Raw genomic sequence first — 17718 nt, 5'->3', positions numbered from 1 at the left:
TGCCATTCCCGTGCCGGACCCGGGCCATTCCCGGGCCATTCCCGTGCCATTCCCGTGCCGGTCCCGGGCCGTTCCCGTGCCATTCCCGTGCCATTCCCATGCCATTCCCGTGCCGGACCCGGGCCGTTCCCGTGCCATTCCCGGGCCATTCCCGTGCCGGCCCCGTTCCCCGCAGCAGGGACAGCGCTTTGGCCAGCCCGGGAGCGCCACGGCGACAGCCGCCCGTACTGCCCGGGACGGCCGGGCGCCGCTGTTCGCGGGCACCCCGTTGCTCGTGGGTGCTGCCAGCTCTGCCACCCACAACCTCCTCCTGGGGCAGCTGCAGGGCCAGGGCGGAGCGAGCTCCGCACGGGGCTCTGGGTGGCCCTGGGGCCGCTGGCAGAGCTGCCCCTTCCCCGCTCGGGGCGCAGCTGCTGCGGGCGCCGCCGGGCAGCGGAGGTGGGCCGGGGCTGCAGGCAGGGGCAGGGACGGGAGGGAGCGGTGGAACAGTGGGATCGGAGCGGAGGGAACAGTGGGATCGGAGCGGAGGGAGCGGCGGAGCCCCCGCCCCGGCGGAGCGCGGCGCTGCGGATGGAGAGCAGCCGCGCTTCTCCCCGCTACGGATCCATGGAATCCCCCCGGTGGCCGCCGGCCGGCGCGGGGCCAGGTGAGCGCGGCGGGACCGGGATGAGACCGGCGCCGGCACCGGCAGCGGCACCGCCCGAGCCCGGCTTCCCCCGCCGCCGGGCTCCGGGACAATCCGGGCACACGAGCCCCGGGAACTGGCGGGGAACCGGCGGCTTCATCCGGCGAACGGAGCCCGGCCGGGTCCCCGGACCGGCACCGGCACCGCCGGAGCCCCGCGTGGGGGATGGATGGATGGATGGATGGATGGATGGATGATGGATGGATGGAGTGGCTGGGGGAGAGAAAGGACGGGGAGAATTGGCTGGGAGGGAGGGAGGGTGGCGGCAGGGAGATGTCTGGAGGGACACACCGGCAGAGCACGGTCACATCTCGCTGCTGCTGCCCTGCGCGGCCCTGGCACGGCTGGGAGCGGGGCACAGGAGGCCTCGCCCTGCCCCTCACCGCCTTTGTCCCCCTCCGAGCGGTTCCTCCAGCAGGAGCGCGGGGGATGCCAAGCGGGGAATTGCCTTGAGCAGAGCCCTCGACCTTGCGCTGGGAGGAAGGGTCGCAGTGCTGGGCTGGGCGGAGGGAGGCGCCTGCAATGCCTCTGCCCTGCCACCCCCCGACCCCTCCCCTTCGCTGGCCCTCTCTGCTGCCCCTCACCCCCAGCACCCAGCGGGCACGGACGGGCAGCTGGAGAGGCGGGGAGGAGGGACCAGCCAGCTCCAGCATCCTGCTGGGCACTGCCTGGGGCCGTGCGGTGCCCACGGAGCTGCTCAGCTCCTGGGTGAGCTGTGGGAAGTTTTGGTCCTTTTCCTCTGTGCCTTCCCTGGCAGTGTGTCCTCCCCTACAGATCCCGTGGGGCTCTGAGCACTTCATCACCCAGTGCTCGGCCCAGCAGCTGGGTGACATCGGGGTGGGCCAGGGACTGCACCCAGGCTGCTGGGTGTGGGCTGGACACCCCCATGGGTGCCTGTGAGCAGGGCTGTGCTGCCTGTGATTTTGCTGGTTCAGTGCAGTTCTGTGAGCTCCCAGCCCCTGGGGACCTTGGGGCAGGTGAGACCCTCGGGACAGGTAAGAACCTGGTGACAATCTCTGCCTGCTCTTGGGATGCTGCTCTGCTGCTTGCTCCCCGCCAGGAAAGCTCAGACCGAGCCTGTGCAGTGCTGAGCTCCTGGAGCCTCTCGTCCTGCTCAGGCTGAATGTCCCTGTCCCTGCTGCTCTCAGGAATGGGGACTGACTGGGACAGGCTGAATGTCCCTGTCCCTGCTGCTCTCGGGAGCAGGGGAAAACACGGCTGAGTGCCCCACAGAGAGCTCTGCCCCTCCACTGGGGGCTGTCCATCAATATCCCAACTTTAGTCATGAAGAAAATTGCTGGAAGCTCACCCTGCACTGCTGGCTGCGGTGACTCATCCCAGCTCGCTGCTGCCTGTCCAAATGTTTTCCCCAAACCATCTGGAGTGGAAGGCCCTGGCTATTACACTCCTCATTAGTGGCGAGCCCTCCCTGGGCTGGCTGTGATGATTAGAGCACCTCCAAATTTCTGTCAAAGCTTTCTCGCCCTCCTTGGTTTGCCAGGCTGAGACACTGCCAGGCAGGATCCCTTTGCCTCAGGTGCTGGGGGGTTTTCTGTGGGGGGTTTTCTATGGGGGGTTTTCTGTGGGGGGTTTTCTGTGGGGGGTTTTCTGTGGGGGTTTTCTGTGGGGGTTTTCTGTGTGGGGTTTTCTGTGGGGGGTTTTCTGTGGGGGTTCTATGTGGGGTTTTCTGTGGGGCGTTTTCTGTGTGGGGTTTTCTGGGGGTGTTCTGTGCATGGCTGTGCTGCTCTGGGCGAGCTGTGGGAGCAAAGGGACCCCAGGGCAGTGCGGCCACACAGGGGTCCCTCCCTGTCCATCCCCAAAGGGAGATTTGGACTGTGGGCTTGATCCCAGTGAGCACCCTGCCTTGGGTGTCCCCTTCTCCACGTGCTCCCTCCCAGCATTTGTGGGTTCATTTTCCAGGAGTTCTCTCCTGGCACTGCCCTCCCTCTGCTTCTGCCCCGAGTTCAGCAGCTCCAGGCACACGAAGGTCCCATCCAGCACTGCCTGCTTTGGGGAGCAGCTCCTTGGAATTCCTGAGGGCTGCAGAGTGCCAGGACCTGACCACAGCGCCTGAAGACACAGCCAGGGGCTGGCACAGCCAGGGGCTGGCACCCTCCAGCTGAGCCCCGGCTGGGCCGTGCTGTGACCTTCCCTCTGTCCCCACGTCACAGGACACTCCTGACCTGGTCCTTGCACATCTGGCAGCATCTGCTGCAGGCTCCTGCAGCTATCCCCAGCTGCTCAAAATATCCCAGGCCAGAGGAGCTGGGATAGCGGAGCCCCAGAATGCCTGGGATGAAGGACCTCAGCATCCTGGTCCCCTAGCAACCGCGCTCGGGTCCCTTAGCAACCACACGGTGATGCTCTGGCAGCCACAGGCCGGTCCCTCGGCAACGGTGCCAGGAGGGAGGCAGGGAGGGGCTGGGCAGGGGATGGGCAGAGCCTGGGCAGGGGCTGCTGGAGGCTCCCCTATCCCCACAGCTGCCCCGAGCCCCAAGGAGAAAGAGCGAGGAGCTGTGCCCTGGCATCAGCTCAGCGTGCCTGGGCAGAGGGACCTGTGCCCAGACAACCTCCGAGAAACCCCCATGAGTTTCCGAGCCAGAAACAGCAGAAAACTCTTCCCCAAACCCCTCACACGAATCCAAACCATTGGATTTCCACAATAAGCCTTCCCTGCTGGAAGACTTGGCAATGTGTCCCAGTCTGGGGATGATTTCCCGAGCAGTGTTTTGTGATGGGGAGAGGACAGAGGTGCAGAGTGTTCGGTCCTGTGCCCTGGAGTTTGTCTCTTCCTGCCCTGTCACCCTCGGCACTGGCCTGGCTCCTGCTTGGAGCACCCAGAGCACACACCCTGCACCCCCAGCACCCCTGCCTGGAGATCTGCCCCTGGAGCAGCTTTCTGTGCTTTCTGTACCCCCTCTTCCTGCACGGGGACAGTCCCAGGGCTGCAGGAAGGGGACGTGTCCTGCGAAGGCTCAGAGAAGGCAGGCAGCCCCCCAGGATGTTTGGAAGGGTTTGGAATGTTGTCCCACAGCCTGGCTGGGATGGGATGAGGGTGCCACTGCCGGCTCTGTGACAGCTCAGTCTGAGAGCCACCCGAGCCAGGAGCCGGCCTGGAGCAAATCCTCAGCTATTCTATAAACCTGGGAGTCACTGCGGGACCCACACGGCATCCAGAGAAATCGGGACAGGCTGGGGCAAACGAGTGGGATCTGTGTGTGATCCAGGGCAAACGAGTGGGATCTGTGTGTGATCCAGAGCAAACGAGTGGGATCTGTGTGTGATCCAGGGCAAACGAGTGGGATCTGTGTGTGATCCAGAGAAATCTGGGACAGGCTGGGGCAAACGAGTGGGATCTGTGTGTGATCCAGAGCAAACGAGTGGGATCTGTGTGTGATCCAGGGCAAACGAGTGGGATCTGTGTGTGAGTCACAGTGGGGGAGGCAGAGCTGCTGGTCAGAGCCATGGACGGAGGTGGGTGGGCTTTCATCCTGTCCATCCCTCTAAAACATCAACTGCAGCCCCTTTAGCCCACATCTTGCTGTGGAGCTCCTGCCCCTCACCCTGAGCAGGTGATCCTCCCTTTCCTGCCTCAGTTTCCCCCTGTGGGGGCTGGATGTGATCCTCGGCACTGCAGAGGGTGAGGGAGCTGAACGGGGGGCCTGGGAAGGATGGGGGTGCTCATCCAGCGTGGGATGGGGGGAGCAGCAGGAGGAATTCCTGTGGCTCCTCACTCTGAGCTTTGTGTGCCCAGGGTTTGCTCCTGGCCTTGCAGGAGGAGGTGCTGGGCAGGCTCAGCTCTCCGTGCTGGATGTGCTGGAGGCTTCCATGGCTCTGGGAAAAGAAAGGGACATTCCTGAGGTCCCCTCGGGCTGCCTTGGGCTCCTGCTCAGGGGAGACCCCCGGGAATTCGGGGCTCTGTCGGCTCGGGGAGCAGGGCCAGCGCTGCTGCTGCTCCAGGGCTGCCCCGAGGGCCCTGCTGCTCTCCTGCTGCTCAGTCCACTCCTCTCCTTCTGCAGAGGACGGGGTGGTGTCCATGGCCGACTCCAGCAGCACCATGGACGACATCGAGGGAGAGCTGTTCCGGATCGAGCGCATCCGGGAGGTGCTGGTGCGCCGGGAGTCGGAGCTGCGCTACATGTGAGTGCCAGAGGCCGGGCACTGCCCGGGCACTGCCCGCCCCTCCTGCCAGCAGCGTCCCAGCCCCGGGACCAGCAGGGCTGAGCCCGCTGCCCACCCTCTTCCCATTCCAAAAACCCAACAAGTGCTGGAATGAAACTCTCCAGGCCCTCACACCCAGACCCCTGTGTGCAGTGGTGCCCAGCAGCCCCGGGGGCACACGGGGCATTTTCCCTGGCTCTGCGCAGAGATTTCATGTGGGAAATGCCAGAGAAACCATCCCAGCCAGGGAAACCATCCCAGCCAGGGAAACCATCCCAGGCAGAGAAACCATCCCAGCCAGGGAAACCATCCCAGCCAGGGAAATCATCCCAGCCAGAGAAACCATTCCAGCATTCCCGGGGGTCTGAGCTCTGGGAAACCATGAGGCACCGAACGCTTCTCCTTTGGGGCAAAGGAAATCTCTGGAATTCCTTGGGAGGTGCAGCTCCACGCTGGGCCCCGGGTGCTCCCCGGCTCTGGCTGATGCTGCCACAGGTGTCTCTGGCAGGGGTGGAGGCAATCCCAGCCCCACAGGATCCTCCTGGGCGCTTGTCCCTGCAACCCTTCCTAATTCTAATTGAAAAAAGAATTTATTGTCTTTTATTCCTCCTAACAGTTTTTCCTGAATTAATTTCCATTTAAATGCAACAATCATCCAGCTCTCAACAGGACTGTTCATTTTCATTTAAATCAGTTTAAATCCCCAGCAATCTCTGTTGTCCTTGTGGCCTGCTGGTGCTCTGCACAGCCTTTCATGTTTCTACCTTTATTTAATTCTGCAGGAAGGTGGCATAAAATAGGTCTTTTCTGTGGCAGCAGCTCCCACTTCTTTTCACGTTTTGCTCTTTGGGATTATTTTCTGGGACCGGGAGAAACGCTGCAGCTCTTGCCTGGCAGATGGGCCAGGTTTTGATAAGGCTTTGTTATCTTAAAGGTGATGGAACTTTCTCTCTGCCAAGCATCAACACCCCAGGAAAACTCTGGGATGAAGTGGGCTGGCATTTCCCATTTCCCTTCAGGCAGGGAAATCTGGGATCCCCCCAACTGGCACCGGCTGGAGCCTCTCCTCTCCCTCCTCCCCTCAGAGGCTCCGTTTGTGTCTCTGCAGGATGGACGACATCCAGCTCTGCCAGGAAATCAGCCAGCTGAAAACGGAGCTCCAGAACCTCCTGGTCCTGCCAGGTGAAGCTCAGGGTGCTGGGATCCTGCTGGGGGCCCTGGGGTGCTGGGATCCTGCTGGGATCCTGCTGGGATCCTCAGGATTCTGGGATTCTCAGGATTCTGGGATCCCCGGGGTCTTGGCAGGGGTGGCCCCTGTGGGGGTGTGAAACGTGCTCCCTGTGGCTGTGAATGGGGCCCTGTGCTGCAGAGAACCAGAAATCCAGCGAGGAGAAGCAGAGGGAAGAAGAGCTGGTGCAGCAGATCCACAAGCTGGTGGAAAGGCGGGATTTCCTGGTGGATGACGTGGAGCTGGAGAGGCTCAGGTGGCGGCTCTCAGCTCCTGCTTGTGCACCCCATCCTCTGAGCTGTGTCCTGCTGCTCCGGGGGCCTTGCTGCTCCTTTCCCAGCAGTGACAAATTCTTTGTCCCAGGGAAAGGGAAGAGGACAAGGAAATGGCCGAGTTCCTGCAGAGCAAGCTCTCCAAAAGCCACCTCCAGAGAGCCAGTGGGTGCCACGGGGCCCCTGCCTGCACGGAACCCCTGGCACTCCTGCCCTGTCCTGGCACCCTGCCTGCAGGGCTCCACTGCCGGGGGCTGCCTGGCCCGGGGAGGTGGGGGAGCAGCTCAGGGGGTGCTGCTGCTCGGGCTCAGTGCGTGGAACGCCTGGAACCCATTTCCCTCCTGGCATTCCCCAGCGTGGCCCATGGGAACGGGGCTGGGGGTGGGTCTCAGAGCTGCCAGCCCGCATCTGGCCCCTGAACATTGGCTCACACCTCGGCTGGGTGCAGGATGGGCACCACGTTCTCTGGGCTGTGCCCCGGGCTGTGCCCCATCCCCAGGTTGTGCCCCATCCCCAGGTTGTGTCCCAGGCTGTGCCCTGTCCCCGGGCTGTGCCCCATCCCCAGGTTGTGTCCCAGGCTGTGCCCTGTCCCCGGGCTGTGCCCCATCCCCAGGTTGTGTCCCAGGCTGTGCCCTGTCCCCGGGCTGTGCCCCATCCCCAGGCTGTGCCCCAGGCTGTGCCCTGTCCCCGGGCTGTGCCCCATCCCCAGGCCGTGCCCCTGGCTCCTGTTCCCGCAGCTCCTGTCCAAGAGAAGAGGATGACATCGAGGGGACAGCAAACCTCGGCTCCCTACGTGACCAAGACGGGCCTGACCCTGCTCAAGGAGTGCTGTGGCTTCACCTGCTCCGTCATGTAGGGCACTGCCAGCCCCAGCATAGGACACGGCCGTGGTAGGGGCACAGCCTGGGCACCTGGGATGGGCAGGAGGGCGTTCCTTGGTGCTGGCCCTTCCCTGGAGCTGGCTGGGTGTCCCTGGAGAGCCCCACAGGGATGAGCCATGATTTTGGGAGCAGGGCTGTGCCGTGACAGCGGCTCAGGGCAATCCTGTGGCAGCTGAGCCAAGCAGGCAGTTCCCAGCCGTGCCAGGCAGTTCCCAGCTGTGCCAGGCAGCTCCCAGCCTGTGCCAATGGCTCAGGACAGGATGATCAGAATTCCATGGGCATGGCACACCCCCAGAGGTGCTGCCTGCCCAGCAGCTCCGGGCTCCCCGCTCAGCCCGGAGGGAGCTGGCAGAGATTTGGGGGGATCCCCAGCGGAGCAGCCGTGCCCGGCTCTGGCTGCCCCCTGCCCTGTGCAGGGCCCTGCTCCCAGCCCCTGCTGCCCAACCTGGCATTTGGAGGGGCTCTTTTGGGCCAGCAAGGCCCAGACAGCTTGAAGGGCTTCACCCCACGGGTGCCGAGCACAGAGCGCAGCTCCTGAGCCCTGGACAGGCTCGGAGTGAGGCAGGGGCTGCTGCCAGAGGTGCGGGGGCTGCAGGCCCTGGGCAGGACTGATCTGGTGCCCGTGCAGCTCTCCGTGTGCCCAGAGGCAGCGGGAGCCTCCTCAGGGCAGGGCACTCTGCAGGGCAGGGCAGGGCTGGCTCCACGGCCCCGGAGAAGGAGGCACAGGGGACAGTGCCCGTGATTCCTGCTTCCCCTCCTGCAGCCTCTGCTCCCCAGCTCTGCAGCCAGAGCCACTGCCCGCTCTCCTCCGAGAGATCCAGCGCCCGTCACTGCCCACAGCTCCCTGCAGCAGCACCGAGCGCCCGGCCGGCCGGGCAGCCCCGGCGCTGGCACGGCTCCTGGTGGCCCCGGGCTGGCACAGCTCCTGGTGGCCCCGGGCTGGCACAGCTCCTGGTGGCCCCGGGGTTGGCACAGCTCCTGGTGGCTCCAGGCTGGCTGGGCAGCTCCAGGGCTGGCACAGGTCCTGGTGGCCCCAGGCCCTCCCTGGCAGTGCAGACACCACGTCCCACCTTGGCCTGGAGACTGTGCCAGCAGCAGGGAGCCCCTGGCACGGGGCAGAGCATCCCACACCGGGCTGAGGGATGAAAACCCTGCTGCCCGGAGAACACCCTGCTCCACCCTGGGAGGGTCCATGGGAGGTTCCAGCCCGGAGCTGATCTCATCCTGGAGCTGATCCCGTCTGGAGCTGATCCCGTCTGGAGCTGATCCCGTCCTGGGCCACTCCAGAGGTTCTCCAGCGCTGCCTTGCTTGGCCCACAGGGATTTCTTAGTTCCACACACCAAAAGCTCCTCTCTGCCCTGCCAGGGCCTTACCCGGACAGTGAATGACCCAGCCAGTGAGTGTGGTGGGGCTGAGGGGGAGCCAGGGGAGCCCCGGGCTGCAGAGCTGCCCTCGAGCCAGCCTGGGCTGGGAGCGGGGACAGGAGCAGGGCTGGGAATAGGGCTGGGAACAGGGCCGGGAGCAGGGACAGGAGCAGGAGCAGGGCTGGGAATAGGGCTGGAGCAGGAACAGGGCTGGGAGCAGTGCCAGGGCAGGCAGGAGGAGGACCAGGCTCTGTCCGTCTGTCCCACCTGCGGCCGCCCCCCGGGCACACGGCACTGAGGGAGGGGCTGGGAGAGGAGCCCAGCCCTCGGGAGGGACACTGCTTCGTGCGCATCGATCTCAACCCAAACCAATAAACCTCTGCTGGAAGCTCCCGGTGCTTTTCCTCCCGGGGCCGCTCAGGAGCTGGCTCAGCTGTGACCCCGCAGGGGCAGGGTGGGCAGAGAGGAACAGACGCTGACCCTGGACGGTTAGGCTGGGCTCGGGAGCTCCCTGGAACCCCCAGAGCAGCTCCTGCTGCTGCACAAGACCCCCAACCCTTCCATTTCTGCCTCTGAGCCTCACTTCCCTTCCCTCAGTGGCCTCCACAGCCCCTGGGCACAGCCGTGTCCCCACTGTCCCTCGCAGGGCAGGGGCAGAGCTGCTCCCATCCCATGAGCTCCTGCCAGCAGAGAGAGGGGCCCAGGTGGGTGTCAGGGTGGCCATGGGTGGCCGGGGGTGGCCGGGGGTGGCTGTGGGTGGCTGTGGGTGGCCATGGTGGCCGTGGGTGGCCGTGTGGCAGGGCAGGGACAGCTGAGTCGCCTCTCAGGAGGGGTGTGGATGGCCCTGTCCCTTGGGCAGTGTCACCACTGGGATGAGAGGCAGGGCACAGAGGCACGGCATCCCCTGTGCCCTGTGGTGAGGCAGAAGCTCTTGGTGGCACCGTCAGTGTCCATGAGACCCCTGGGAGCCCCGAGAGCCAGCAGGGCTCACTCCCCTCTGCTTTTCTCTCCCTTCTGCTCCTGAGTCTTTGGGCTCACAGAAGAGCAGGGCAGATCAGCAGGAGATGAAGAGATGCCTTAAAATATTTGCTGTTTTTTTAGTCTGCAGTATCTGCGGGGTTCTCTCGTCCTCCCCTTCCCCTGCCCACCCTGCTGCTCCCTCGCTGGCAGGGCGGCTCTCACAGAGCTCGGCCACGCTCCTTCATGTCCTCCGTGAAGTCCTGGAGGTCGTGGATGAACTGCTGTATCTTGGGGGGGGAGAGGGCAGGGTCAGGCAGGAGTGGGAATGGGAGGCAGAGGGGAGCCTGTCCCCTGTGGAGGGCAGATGTCCCCAAGGTGAGGGACAGGACAGGAAAGCAGGTGCAGCACCAGAGTGCCTCTGTGGGGGAATGGAATGGAACCAGAGCCTGGCCGTGGATCAGACCCTGGATCTGCACCCCTGTCCTGCTGGCCGGGGTGGCCGTGCTGGCGTTACCGTGTCCAGCTGCCTGTGGCTGTCCCCAGCTGCCACCCTGCCCTGCGGCTGCAGCCGCACGCTGGCGGCCTGGAACAGGCTGTGGATGGCCATGGTGAGGCACTTCAGCTCCGTGGCCTTCCTGGCAGCCCTGTCCTGCAGCTCGGCCCAGCGATCCTCCTGGGGACAGCAGACACGTCCCAGCACAGCTGCTTCAGCCCCAGGAGCCCGGCTTGGACCCCGAATTCCAGATTCCTCCGGGCTGGGAAGGAGCCGGCGCAGCCCGGTGCGCTGGGAGCAGGGCCAGGAGCCAGCCCGGCTGGGCTGCAGCCCTGCAGTGCCACCCTGGCACGTCCCCTGCCAGCCCCGTGCCCACCCCGCAGCAGGGACAGCTCCCTGCAGGGCTGCCCCCAGCTCCTCTGGTGACAAACCTGCCCCACAGCCGGGCTCTCCCTCCTCCTGCAGCCCCTGCAGGGATGGGACCGGGCATCTCCTGCACCTCACACTGCTGCCCTGAGGGTCGGGCATCACCTCCACCTCACACTGCTGCCCCGAGGGTCGGGCATCTCCTGCACCTCACACTGCTGCTGGGCTCTGCCACGAGCCCCTGGCTGCAGGAGAAGCCTCTCCTGGCCCCCAGGCCTTGGAGAGCCCCTGTGAACACCCCACAGCTCCTTACCCACTGGCGGATGTCACTCTGAGCCTGCTCAAAAGATTCCTTGAGCTGCAGGAGGTCGTTCTTGCACTGAAGCATCTCAGCCTCCTTCTCTGCCCTGATCTGCTGCTGCAGGCTCTTGCCCTGCTCCGTCAGCTGCCGCTGCCACCACTGGGACTGCAGCAGGTCCTTGCGTGTCCTCAGCAGGGCCTTGTAGTAGGTGATGAGGTCATCGATGTCATGGAACTGCAGCACAGGGTCCTGGGTCAGGGACACCCTGCCCTGGGTCAGGGACACCCTGTCCTGGGTCGGTGACACCCTGTCCTGGGTCAGGGACACCCTGCCCTGGGTCAGGGACACCCTGCCCTGGGTCGGTGACACCCTGCCCTGGGTCAGGGACACCCTGCCCTCGGTCAGGGACACCCTGTCCTGGGTCAGGGACACCCTGCCCTGCCCTGCCCTGCCCAGGTTCCCCTGCCCTGAGCAGGCCAAGGCTCCCCCCTGGAAGGTTCTCCCTCCTCCATGGTCTTGCTGTCCCTGAGCACAGCCACGTCCCCTGGGCCGTGCCGTGCCCGGGGCCAGGCCCGGGACTGGCAGTGGCACAGGGAGGTGGTACAGCTGTGCCCAGGGGAACAGCGCTGGGACAAACACAGCAGCTCCGGGTGCCCAGGGGAGCAGCAGGAGCACGAGGGGTGCAGGGAGAGGTGCCCCAGCACCCCTGAGAGGAGGCACAGCTTTCCTCACAAGCGCCCGCTCCCGCTCTGGGCAGCTCTCACCTCTGCCAGACCACCGGTGTGACCTGGAATGGTGGCACCAAGGGGACCCTGCTGCCCTCAGCGCTGAGCTTTCCCCTTTCTCATGGTTTTTGTTCCCTTTTCTCAGTTCTCTGTTCTGGTTCCCTCCTGCCCCTGCTCCCTGTGGCCCGCCTCGGTTGCCAGGGGACCCTTCCCAGCCCTCCTGGAGTTCTGGCTCTGATCAGGTGTGCATTTCCCTGGCCCTGCTTCGTCCCCTCTGGTCCAACCCAGGCGAGGCCGTCCCCGAGCCTCGTCCACGCTCACCTGTGAGTTCTCCACCACATCCTCCAGGTACCTCTTGAACAGGGAGTACTTCTGCAATTTCTTTGAGAGCTTCTGGCGCTGTTTCCTCAGGGCTTCTAGTTCCATCCTAGCCCTCAAGACCTCACTCTCCTTTTTTGAATTCTCCTCTTTCTCTTCTTTGGCTTTCTTCAGAGCTTGGGTTCGCAGCCTTTCCTTCTCCTGGGGGGGGTTCCCACACCACGCTCAGCCAGAGGGGGAGGGAGGCACGGGAAGGCAGAGCTGGGTCACCCAGGGCACTGCCAGGACACCCCGGCACTGCTGAGCACTCCCTCCGTGTCCCAGGGCCACCCTGGCAGTGTCCCTCAGGCCTGGGGGCAGCCCCGGTGGGGCTGTGCCTGCCAGACCAGCCCCTCCTCACCGGGGCACAAACCCCAGCCCCGGCCTCAGGGGGGCACGGCCGGGAGCGCCGAGCCAGGGCTCTTCCAGGGAGAGGGGGGAGCGGGGGCAGTGTGCCAGGTGTGCCAGGTGTATCAGGTGTGCCAGGTGTGCCAGGTGTATCAGGTGTGCCAGGTGTATGAAGTGTATGAAGTGTACCAGGTGTGCTGATGTGCCAGATGTATGAAGTGTGCCAGATGTATGAGGTGTGCCAGGTGTGCCTGGTGTATGAGGTGTGCCAGGTGTGCCAGGTGTGCCAGGTGTGCCAGGTGTACCTTTACAGTCGCCCCCGATGCCACCACGTGTGCTTTCAGCTGGGCCCTCCTGGCGTGCAGGTCCCTCCACTGCTCAGCCAGGGCCTCCATGCTCTGGGTGAAGGACTGGCAGCGGCAGAGCGGGGCTGATGCTGCTGTCAGCCAGAGCCACCCCCGGAGCCCCTGGAGCCCCCCGAACCCCCGGAGCCCCCCGAGCCCCGGAGCCCCTGGAGCCCCCCGAGCCCCCGGAGCCCCCCGAGCCCCCGGAGCCCCCCGAGCCCCCCGAGCCCCCGGAGCCCCCAGAGCCCCCGGAGCCCCTGGAGCCCCCGGAGCCCCCCGAGCCCCCGGAGCCCCCCGAGCCCCCAGAGCCCCCGGAGCCCCCAGAGCCCCCGGAGCCCCCAGAGCCCCCGGAGCCCCTGGAGCCCCCGGAGCCCCCCGAGCCCCCGGAGCCCCCCGAGCCCCCAGAGCCCCCGGAGCCACCCGAGCCCCCGGAGCCCCCCGAGCCCCCGGAGCCCCCGGAGCCCCTGGAGCCCCCGGAGTCCCCCGAGCCCCTGGAGCCCCCCGAGCCCCTGGAGCCCCCGGAGCCCCCCGAGCCCCCGCAGCCCCCCGAGCCCCTGGAGCCCCCGGAGCCCCCGGAGCCCCCGGAGCCCCCCGAGCCCCCCGAGCCCCCGCAGCCCCCCGAGCCCCTGGAGCCCCCGGAGCTCCCGGAGCCCCCGGAGCCCCCGGCCGTGTCCCTGCGCCCTCGCGGCTCCCTCACCTCCTCCGTCTCCTGCACGGCCTCCTCCACCAGCCGCACTTCCTTCATCTTCTTCAGGACGCAGATGAAGGAGTTGCTGGAGTCCTCCTCCGCCGCCCGCAGCTCCCTGCCGCCGTTCCCCAGCTCACGCCGCATCCCGGGGGATGCTCCGGGGCTGGGCGTGCCCCGGCCCTGGGCAGGACCCCAGCCCCACCGGGGACCCCCCGGCAGCGCGGCCCCCCAGCCCTCCCTGCAGGGACCCGGCAGAGCCAGGGCGGGAGGGAGGGACGGGAACGGGAAGGGGAAAGGGATGGGAAAGGGAAAGGGAAAGGGAAAGGGAAAGGGAAAGGGAAAGGGAAAGGGAAGGGAACGGGTGAGGGACGGGAGCCTGCAGGGCAGGGAAGGGGCGCTGCAGACAGCGGGGGGCTGCAGGATCCCTCACCTGAGCAGAGGCAGGAGCCTGCTCCGGTACTGCCCCCGGTAATAGCTCACGTCCTCGTGTGCCATCGCTGCTGGCCGGCCCCGGGCAGCCCCGGGGCACTGCACGAGCCCCGGGGCTACTCCAGCCCACCGGGACAAGCCCTGTGGCTGCTCTCGGTCCCGGAGAGAGGCACTGTGGCTCCCCCAACCATTGTGAGAGCTCCAGTGCTACTCCTGGCACTGTGACAGCTCCAGATGTTCCTGCACCCATTGTGACAGCTCCAGGGGCTCCTCCCGGCACTGTGACAGCTCCTGTGAACTCCTTGGCATCAGGGGACGGCCACTGTGCCCAGAGCGTGGAATTTTTGCATTCCCTTCTCTTTTTCATTCATCTTCACTTCTTCTCTGCCCAGATTTGGCCCTTGTGCCCTCTGCTGCCCTGGGGGTGTGTCAGGGCCTCTGGCAGCCCCATCCCCGTGTCCCAGCCCTCCCTGGCAGCCCCATCCCCTTTCCCAGCACCCCAGGCCCCTTTCCCAAAGCCCGGCTGGAGCCCAGAGCTGGCCCAGCTCAGGGAGGGCTGAGAGCTGCTCTGAGCTCTGAGCTCTGCCCAGGGCTCCCTCTCTGGGCCAGGCTCAGCTTTCCCCTTTGCCAAGAACCAGCTGCTCAGTTTTTAATTGATTTCATTTTATTGAGCTTTATAGACAACGTGTAAAATATATAAAATGAAATTTATAGCATAAAAATATCTAAAGAGGCAGATTTGCTGCCTTAATAAAGTTTTGCTTGCTCTTCCCCAAAGCACTTCCACAAACAGAAGAAATGAGAAGGCTTTTAGGATCTCTGAAGTTCTCACTGATTTTTGTTACACCAAGGAATCCCGGGCAGCTGGGGACATCTCCTGGCCGTGGGATGGAGCAGCCCTGCTGGAAAAGGAGCTCTGCTGGAAAAGCAGCCCGGAGCAGAGCCCGCAGCTGCCCGGCCACGGCAGCGCGGGCACTGTGCTCCGGCTCGGGTGAAGTCAGGACAAAAATGGGAAACAAACCCAACTTTTTTTGCTAAAAGTGACTAAAGCCTACTTGTTTTAAATCACTGCATTCCCTTCACCACCCTGAACAGCGAAGCAGAGCCTGCCTGCTGCTCCTGGATACATTTCATTTCACAAATCTGACTTCCCTCTTCACCCCCTGAAAACACCCGCCACAATCAGCATTTCCAGGTGATTGATCCTTCTCTCCAACGCCAGACCCACACACAGCCCAGGCTCAGGCCCTTCGTGGGCTGGGACACGATGCTGGAGCCTCCCAGACCTGATTCCCACGGGAGCTGTCTCTGTCACTGCCCATTTGGGGTGAAGGGAGACAGGAGCAGACATGGGGTGGGAGTAACGGGCAGTGCCCCCAGCTCCTCCTGCACTGCCCAAAGCAGCCATTTCTGCTCAAAGCCAGGATTCTGGAGCAGAGAAACGCTCCCCTTTCCTCCCTTCTCCCCTCCCTGCCTTCCTCCCTGCCCTCTTCCCTCACTCGCACCAAGTGCAGCTTCCAGAGCCTTGAAATGGGAAATCCCTCGGGTCCTTGCAGCCAGGGAGAAGATCCCAGAACGTTTTTATCTCCCACCACTGTCAGATCCATTTCCACCCTTCCCATTTCCCTCTCCCAGCTCCGTGCAGTGATTCCCTCCCACCTGCTGTGCACACAAACACCTCCTTGTCACGGCACTGTCACCAGCTCCTCGTGGAGCCACATTTCGTGTCCCATGGCAGGAATTCCGGGTGTAGCAGAGCCTTCAGTGCCACGGGAGGGGTTCTGCAGATGCTTTCTTCCAGTCAAACCCACAGCATTTATCAAAACATCCATCCTTCTTTCCACACAATTTAGTCCCTGGAATTGCTAACCCTGGGCCAAGGGTTGGTTTTGTTTCCCCCCTGCAGAGCTGGGTGATTCCATAGGCATCTTTGGGCTTTTCCTTGGAAAAGCAGCAGGTGTGGGTTTGGGAAATGCCCGCTCTGGTGCCCTGCAGAGCAGAGCTGCCCTGGGCTCGGCAGGGTCTGGCTGCTCCAAAGGGGCTTTGGGGCGTCCCGGGAGGGAATTTCCCCTCCTGGAGGGGAGCTGGGACTTGCAGCCCCCCTGATGGCACTGTCCCTCCTTCCCTCCTTCCTGGGGGGTTGTTTTCACCACTTGGTTGTAATTTATGTGCAAAATACAATCCCAGAATGGTTTGGGTTGGAGGGCACCTCAAAGCAGTGATGGCAGGGTCATCTCCCACTGCTCCAAGCCCCAGAGTCCGACCCGGCCTTGGCACTGCCGGGGATGGGGCGTTCCAAAGCTGTGTTTTAGGGAACAAACATCACCCTTTATCCCTAAAACCTTGCTCACACTGGGAATTAGGAGCCCCTGGCTCTCCATGAAACTCCAAACGTGGATTCCACAGCCCCCCAGGAGGAGTTTATCTGTAAAGAAAAGGTTTAGATCTGCTGGGGGAGGGGGAGATGTTTATTGCAAACAAGTCGGGTCAACCTTAAAGGAACTCTGCCTTCAGATGCAGAACGTGTTTATTGCCTCGGGCGGATCTGAAGATTCCTTTGTTTGTGTTTTGAGAAGGAGTGGCAGAACTTTAGTGGGGTGGTGATGATGCTCCTGCTTTTCCACCTACGTGGAATCATCTGTACGTGCATTTCTGCGAGCTCTAGAATACAGGCATGAACAACAAAATTGCTTTTGATCCCCGTCATAGCTGAGCAGCTCCAAGGCTGCCGAGGCAAAGGGGGATGCACCACTGGAAATGCATTTCCAGAAAGGGTTGATTTGAACTGAAAGAAAATTAAGAGATATTTAAAGGAGGTGAGCTGGAAGAGTTCACAGGAGATCAGAGCAGGACAAAAAGCAAATATTCCTGCAGGGGAAGGGGTGGGCAGGCGGGGTTTCTGATGGTGTTTTTATTTATAATCACACTTCAAAGCATCGGGTTCTTGCCGTAAGGAGTAAATAATGAATGGAGATATTTTTAACCTCCTACACAGCCTCTGTGCTCCATCCACGAGAGGTCTGGCAGCACCGATGGGGCTGCCTGGCTGCTGGGGCAGCGAGAGCACTCTGAAGGAATGCAGGGGACACAGGGAACACAAGGAATGCAGGGAATGCAAGGGACACAGGGAATGCAGGGACACAGGGAACAGAAAGAACACAGGGGACACAGGGACAGAGGGAATGCAGGGAACACAGGGGACAGGAGGAACACAGGGGACACAGGGAACACAAGGGATGCAGGGAATGCAGGGACACAGGGAGTGCAGGGAACACAGGGGACACAGGGAACAGAAGGAACACAGGGACACAGGGAACACAAGGGATGCAGGGACACAGGGAATGCAGGTGACACAGGGAAGGATCTTCCCCCTGCCCTTCCCTGTTAGCTCTGCCCTCTCTCCTGCTCTCAGGGCTGTCTCCCAGTGCCCTCCTGCAGGACCCTGGCAGGCTGCAGGAACAAGTGGCAATGCCTGCAGGCTCCAGCCAGCCCGGGCTCTCATCTTGTCACTTCTGTGACACCTCTGGGAGCTCCCCAGGGGAGCTGTGGCATCGTGTTCACTGCCTGTGGCTAAATCCATGGATTTGCTGCTGAACCTGGGGAGTGGATGCTGGTGAAGAGCCTTTTGAAGTCCTTGGTGTTACTGGCCCAGTTTCTGCTGCGGGCCCTGAACTCTGCCGGGCACCGACCCCGCTTCAGCTGGAAAGGAGTAATATCACAGTTCCCCTGGAGATTAGCCCACCCTGCCGAAATCAAAGGGATGTCTGAGGATTCCCCTGCCTGTGGGGAAAGAGGAACAGGCTTAGGCAGAAGAGGGAAGGTTTTGATTAGAAATTAGGAAGAAATGCTTTACTACAGGACTGGTGAGGCCCTGGAACAGAGAGGCTGTGGGGTCTCCATCCCTGGAAATGCCCAAGGCCAGGCTGGACAGGGCTTGGAGCAGCCTGGGACAGTGCAAGGTGTCCCTGCCATGGCAGGGGTGGCACTGGATGAGCTCTAAGGTAATTTCCAACCCAAACCATTTGGGGGTTCTCAGATTCCAGGTGCTGCCAGCCTGGGCTGGAATTCCCCAGATTTGCACAAGCAGCTGGAGCAGAGCTGCGGGGCTGCCGCTC

At 63.3% G+C, this 17718-nt stretch overlaps 3 protein-coding genes across 5 annotated transcripts in view; 1 reads left to right on the top strand and 2 right to left on the bottom strand.

Annotated features, from left to right (window-relative positions):
* Positions 1–31: 31 nt before the first annotated feature.
* On the top strand, positions 32–8980 carry LOC116184271 (bMERB domain-containing protein 1-like). Of its 3 annotated transcripts, XM_031506379.3 has the most exons (7): positions 198–646; positions 4705–4825; positions 5955–6028; positions 6216–6330; positions 6438–6511; positions 7084–7236; positions 7991–8980. In XM_031506379.3, exons 1-6 carry the CDS (start codon positions 571–573, stop codon positions 7200–7202), a joined length of 579 nt encoding a protein of 192 aa, XP_031362239.3. In that variant the 5' UTR covers positions 198–570; the 3' UTR covers positions 7203–7236; positions 7991–8980. The 3 variants fall into 3 exon arrangements, with proteins under 3 accessions (XP_085413010.1, XP_085413011.1, XP_031362239.3); XM_085556884.1 differs by lacking the exons at positions 7084–7236; positions 7991–8980 and having other exon boundaries at positions 32–646; positions 6438–6901; XM_085556885.1 differs by lacking the exon at positions 7991–8980 and having other exon boundaries at positions 41–646; positions 6216–6511; positions 7084–7235.
* A 152-nt stretch (positions 8981–9132) lies between these two features.
* Positions 9133–13357, bottom strand: CCDC42 (coiled-coil domain containing 42). Its single transcript, XM_085556883.1, has 4 exons — positions 13184–13357; positions 12448–12552; positions 11759–11956; positions 9133–10946 (listed from the first exon to the last, which is right to left on the bottom strand). Exons 1-4 carry the CDS (start codon positions 13316–13318, stop codon positions 10584–10586), a joined length of 801 nt encoding a protein of 266 aa, XP_085413009.1. The 5' UTR covers positions 13319–13357; the 3' UTR covers positions 9133–10583.
* Positions 13358–14267: 910 nt separating this feature from the next.
* The window catches only part of ARHGAP44 (Rho GTPase activating protein 44), a 37068-nt gene continuing 33617 nt past the window's right edge, over positions 14268–17718 (bottom strand). Inside the window, exon 19 of the mRNA XM_085556882.1 lies at positions 14268–14505. Within this exon, the coding sequence (XP_085413008.1) occupies positions 14445–14505 (61 nt within the window). The 3' untranslated portion in view covers positions 14268–14444. The remainder of the gene's footprint in view (positions 14506–17718) is intronic.

Source organism: Lonchura striata, chromosome 18, assembly GCF_050655825.1.
Source record: "Lonchura striata isolate lonStrDom1 chromosome 18, ASM5065582v1, whole genome shotgun sequence".
Lineage (NCBI taxonomy): Eukaryota > Metazoa > Chordata > Aves > Passeriformes > Estrildidae > Lonchura > Lonchura striata.
Note: the sequence above shows the minus strand (reverse complement) of the source record. Positions and strands in the feature narration are given on the sequence as shown.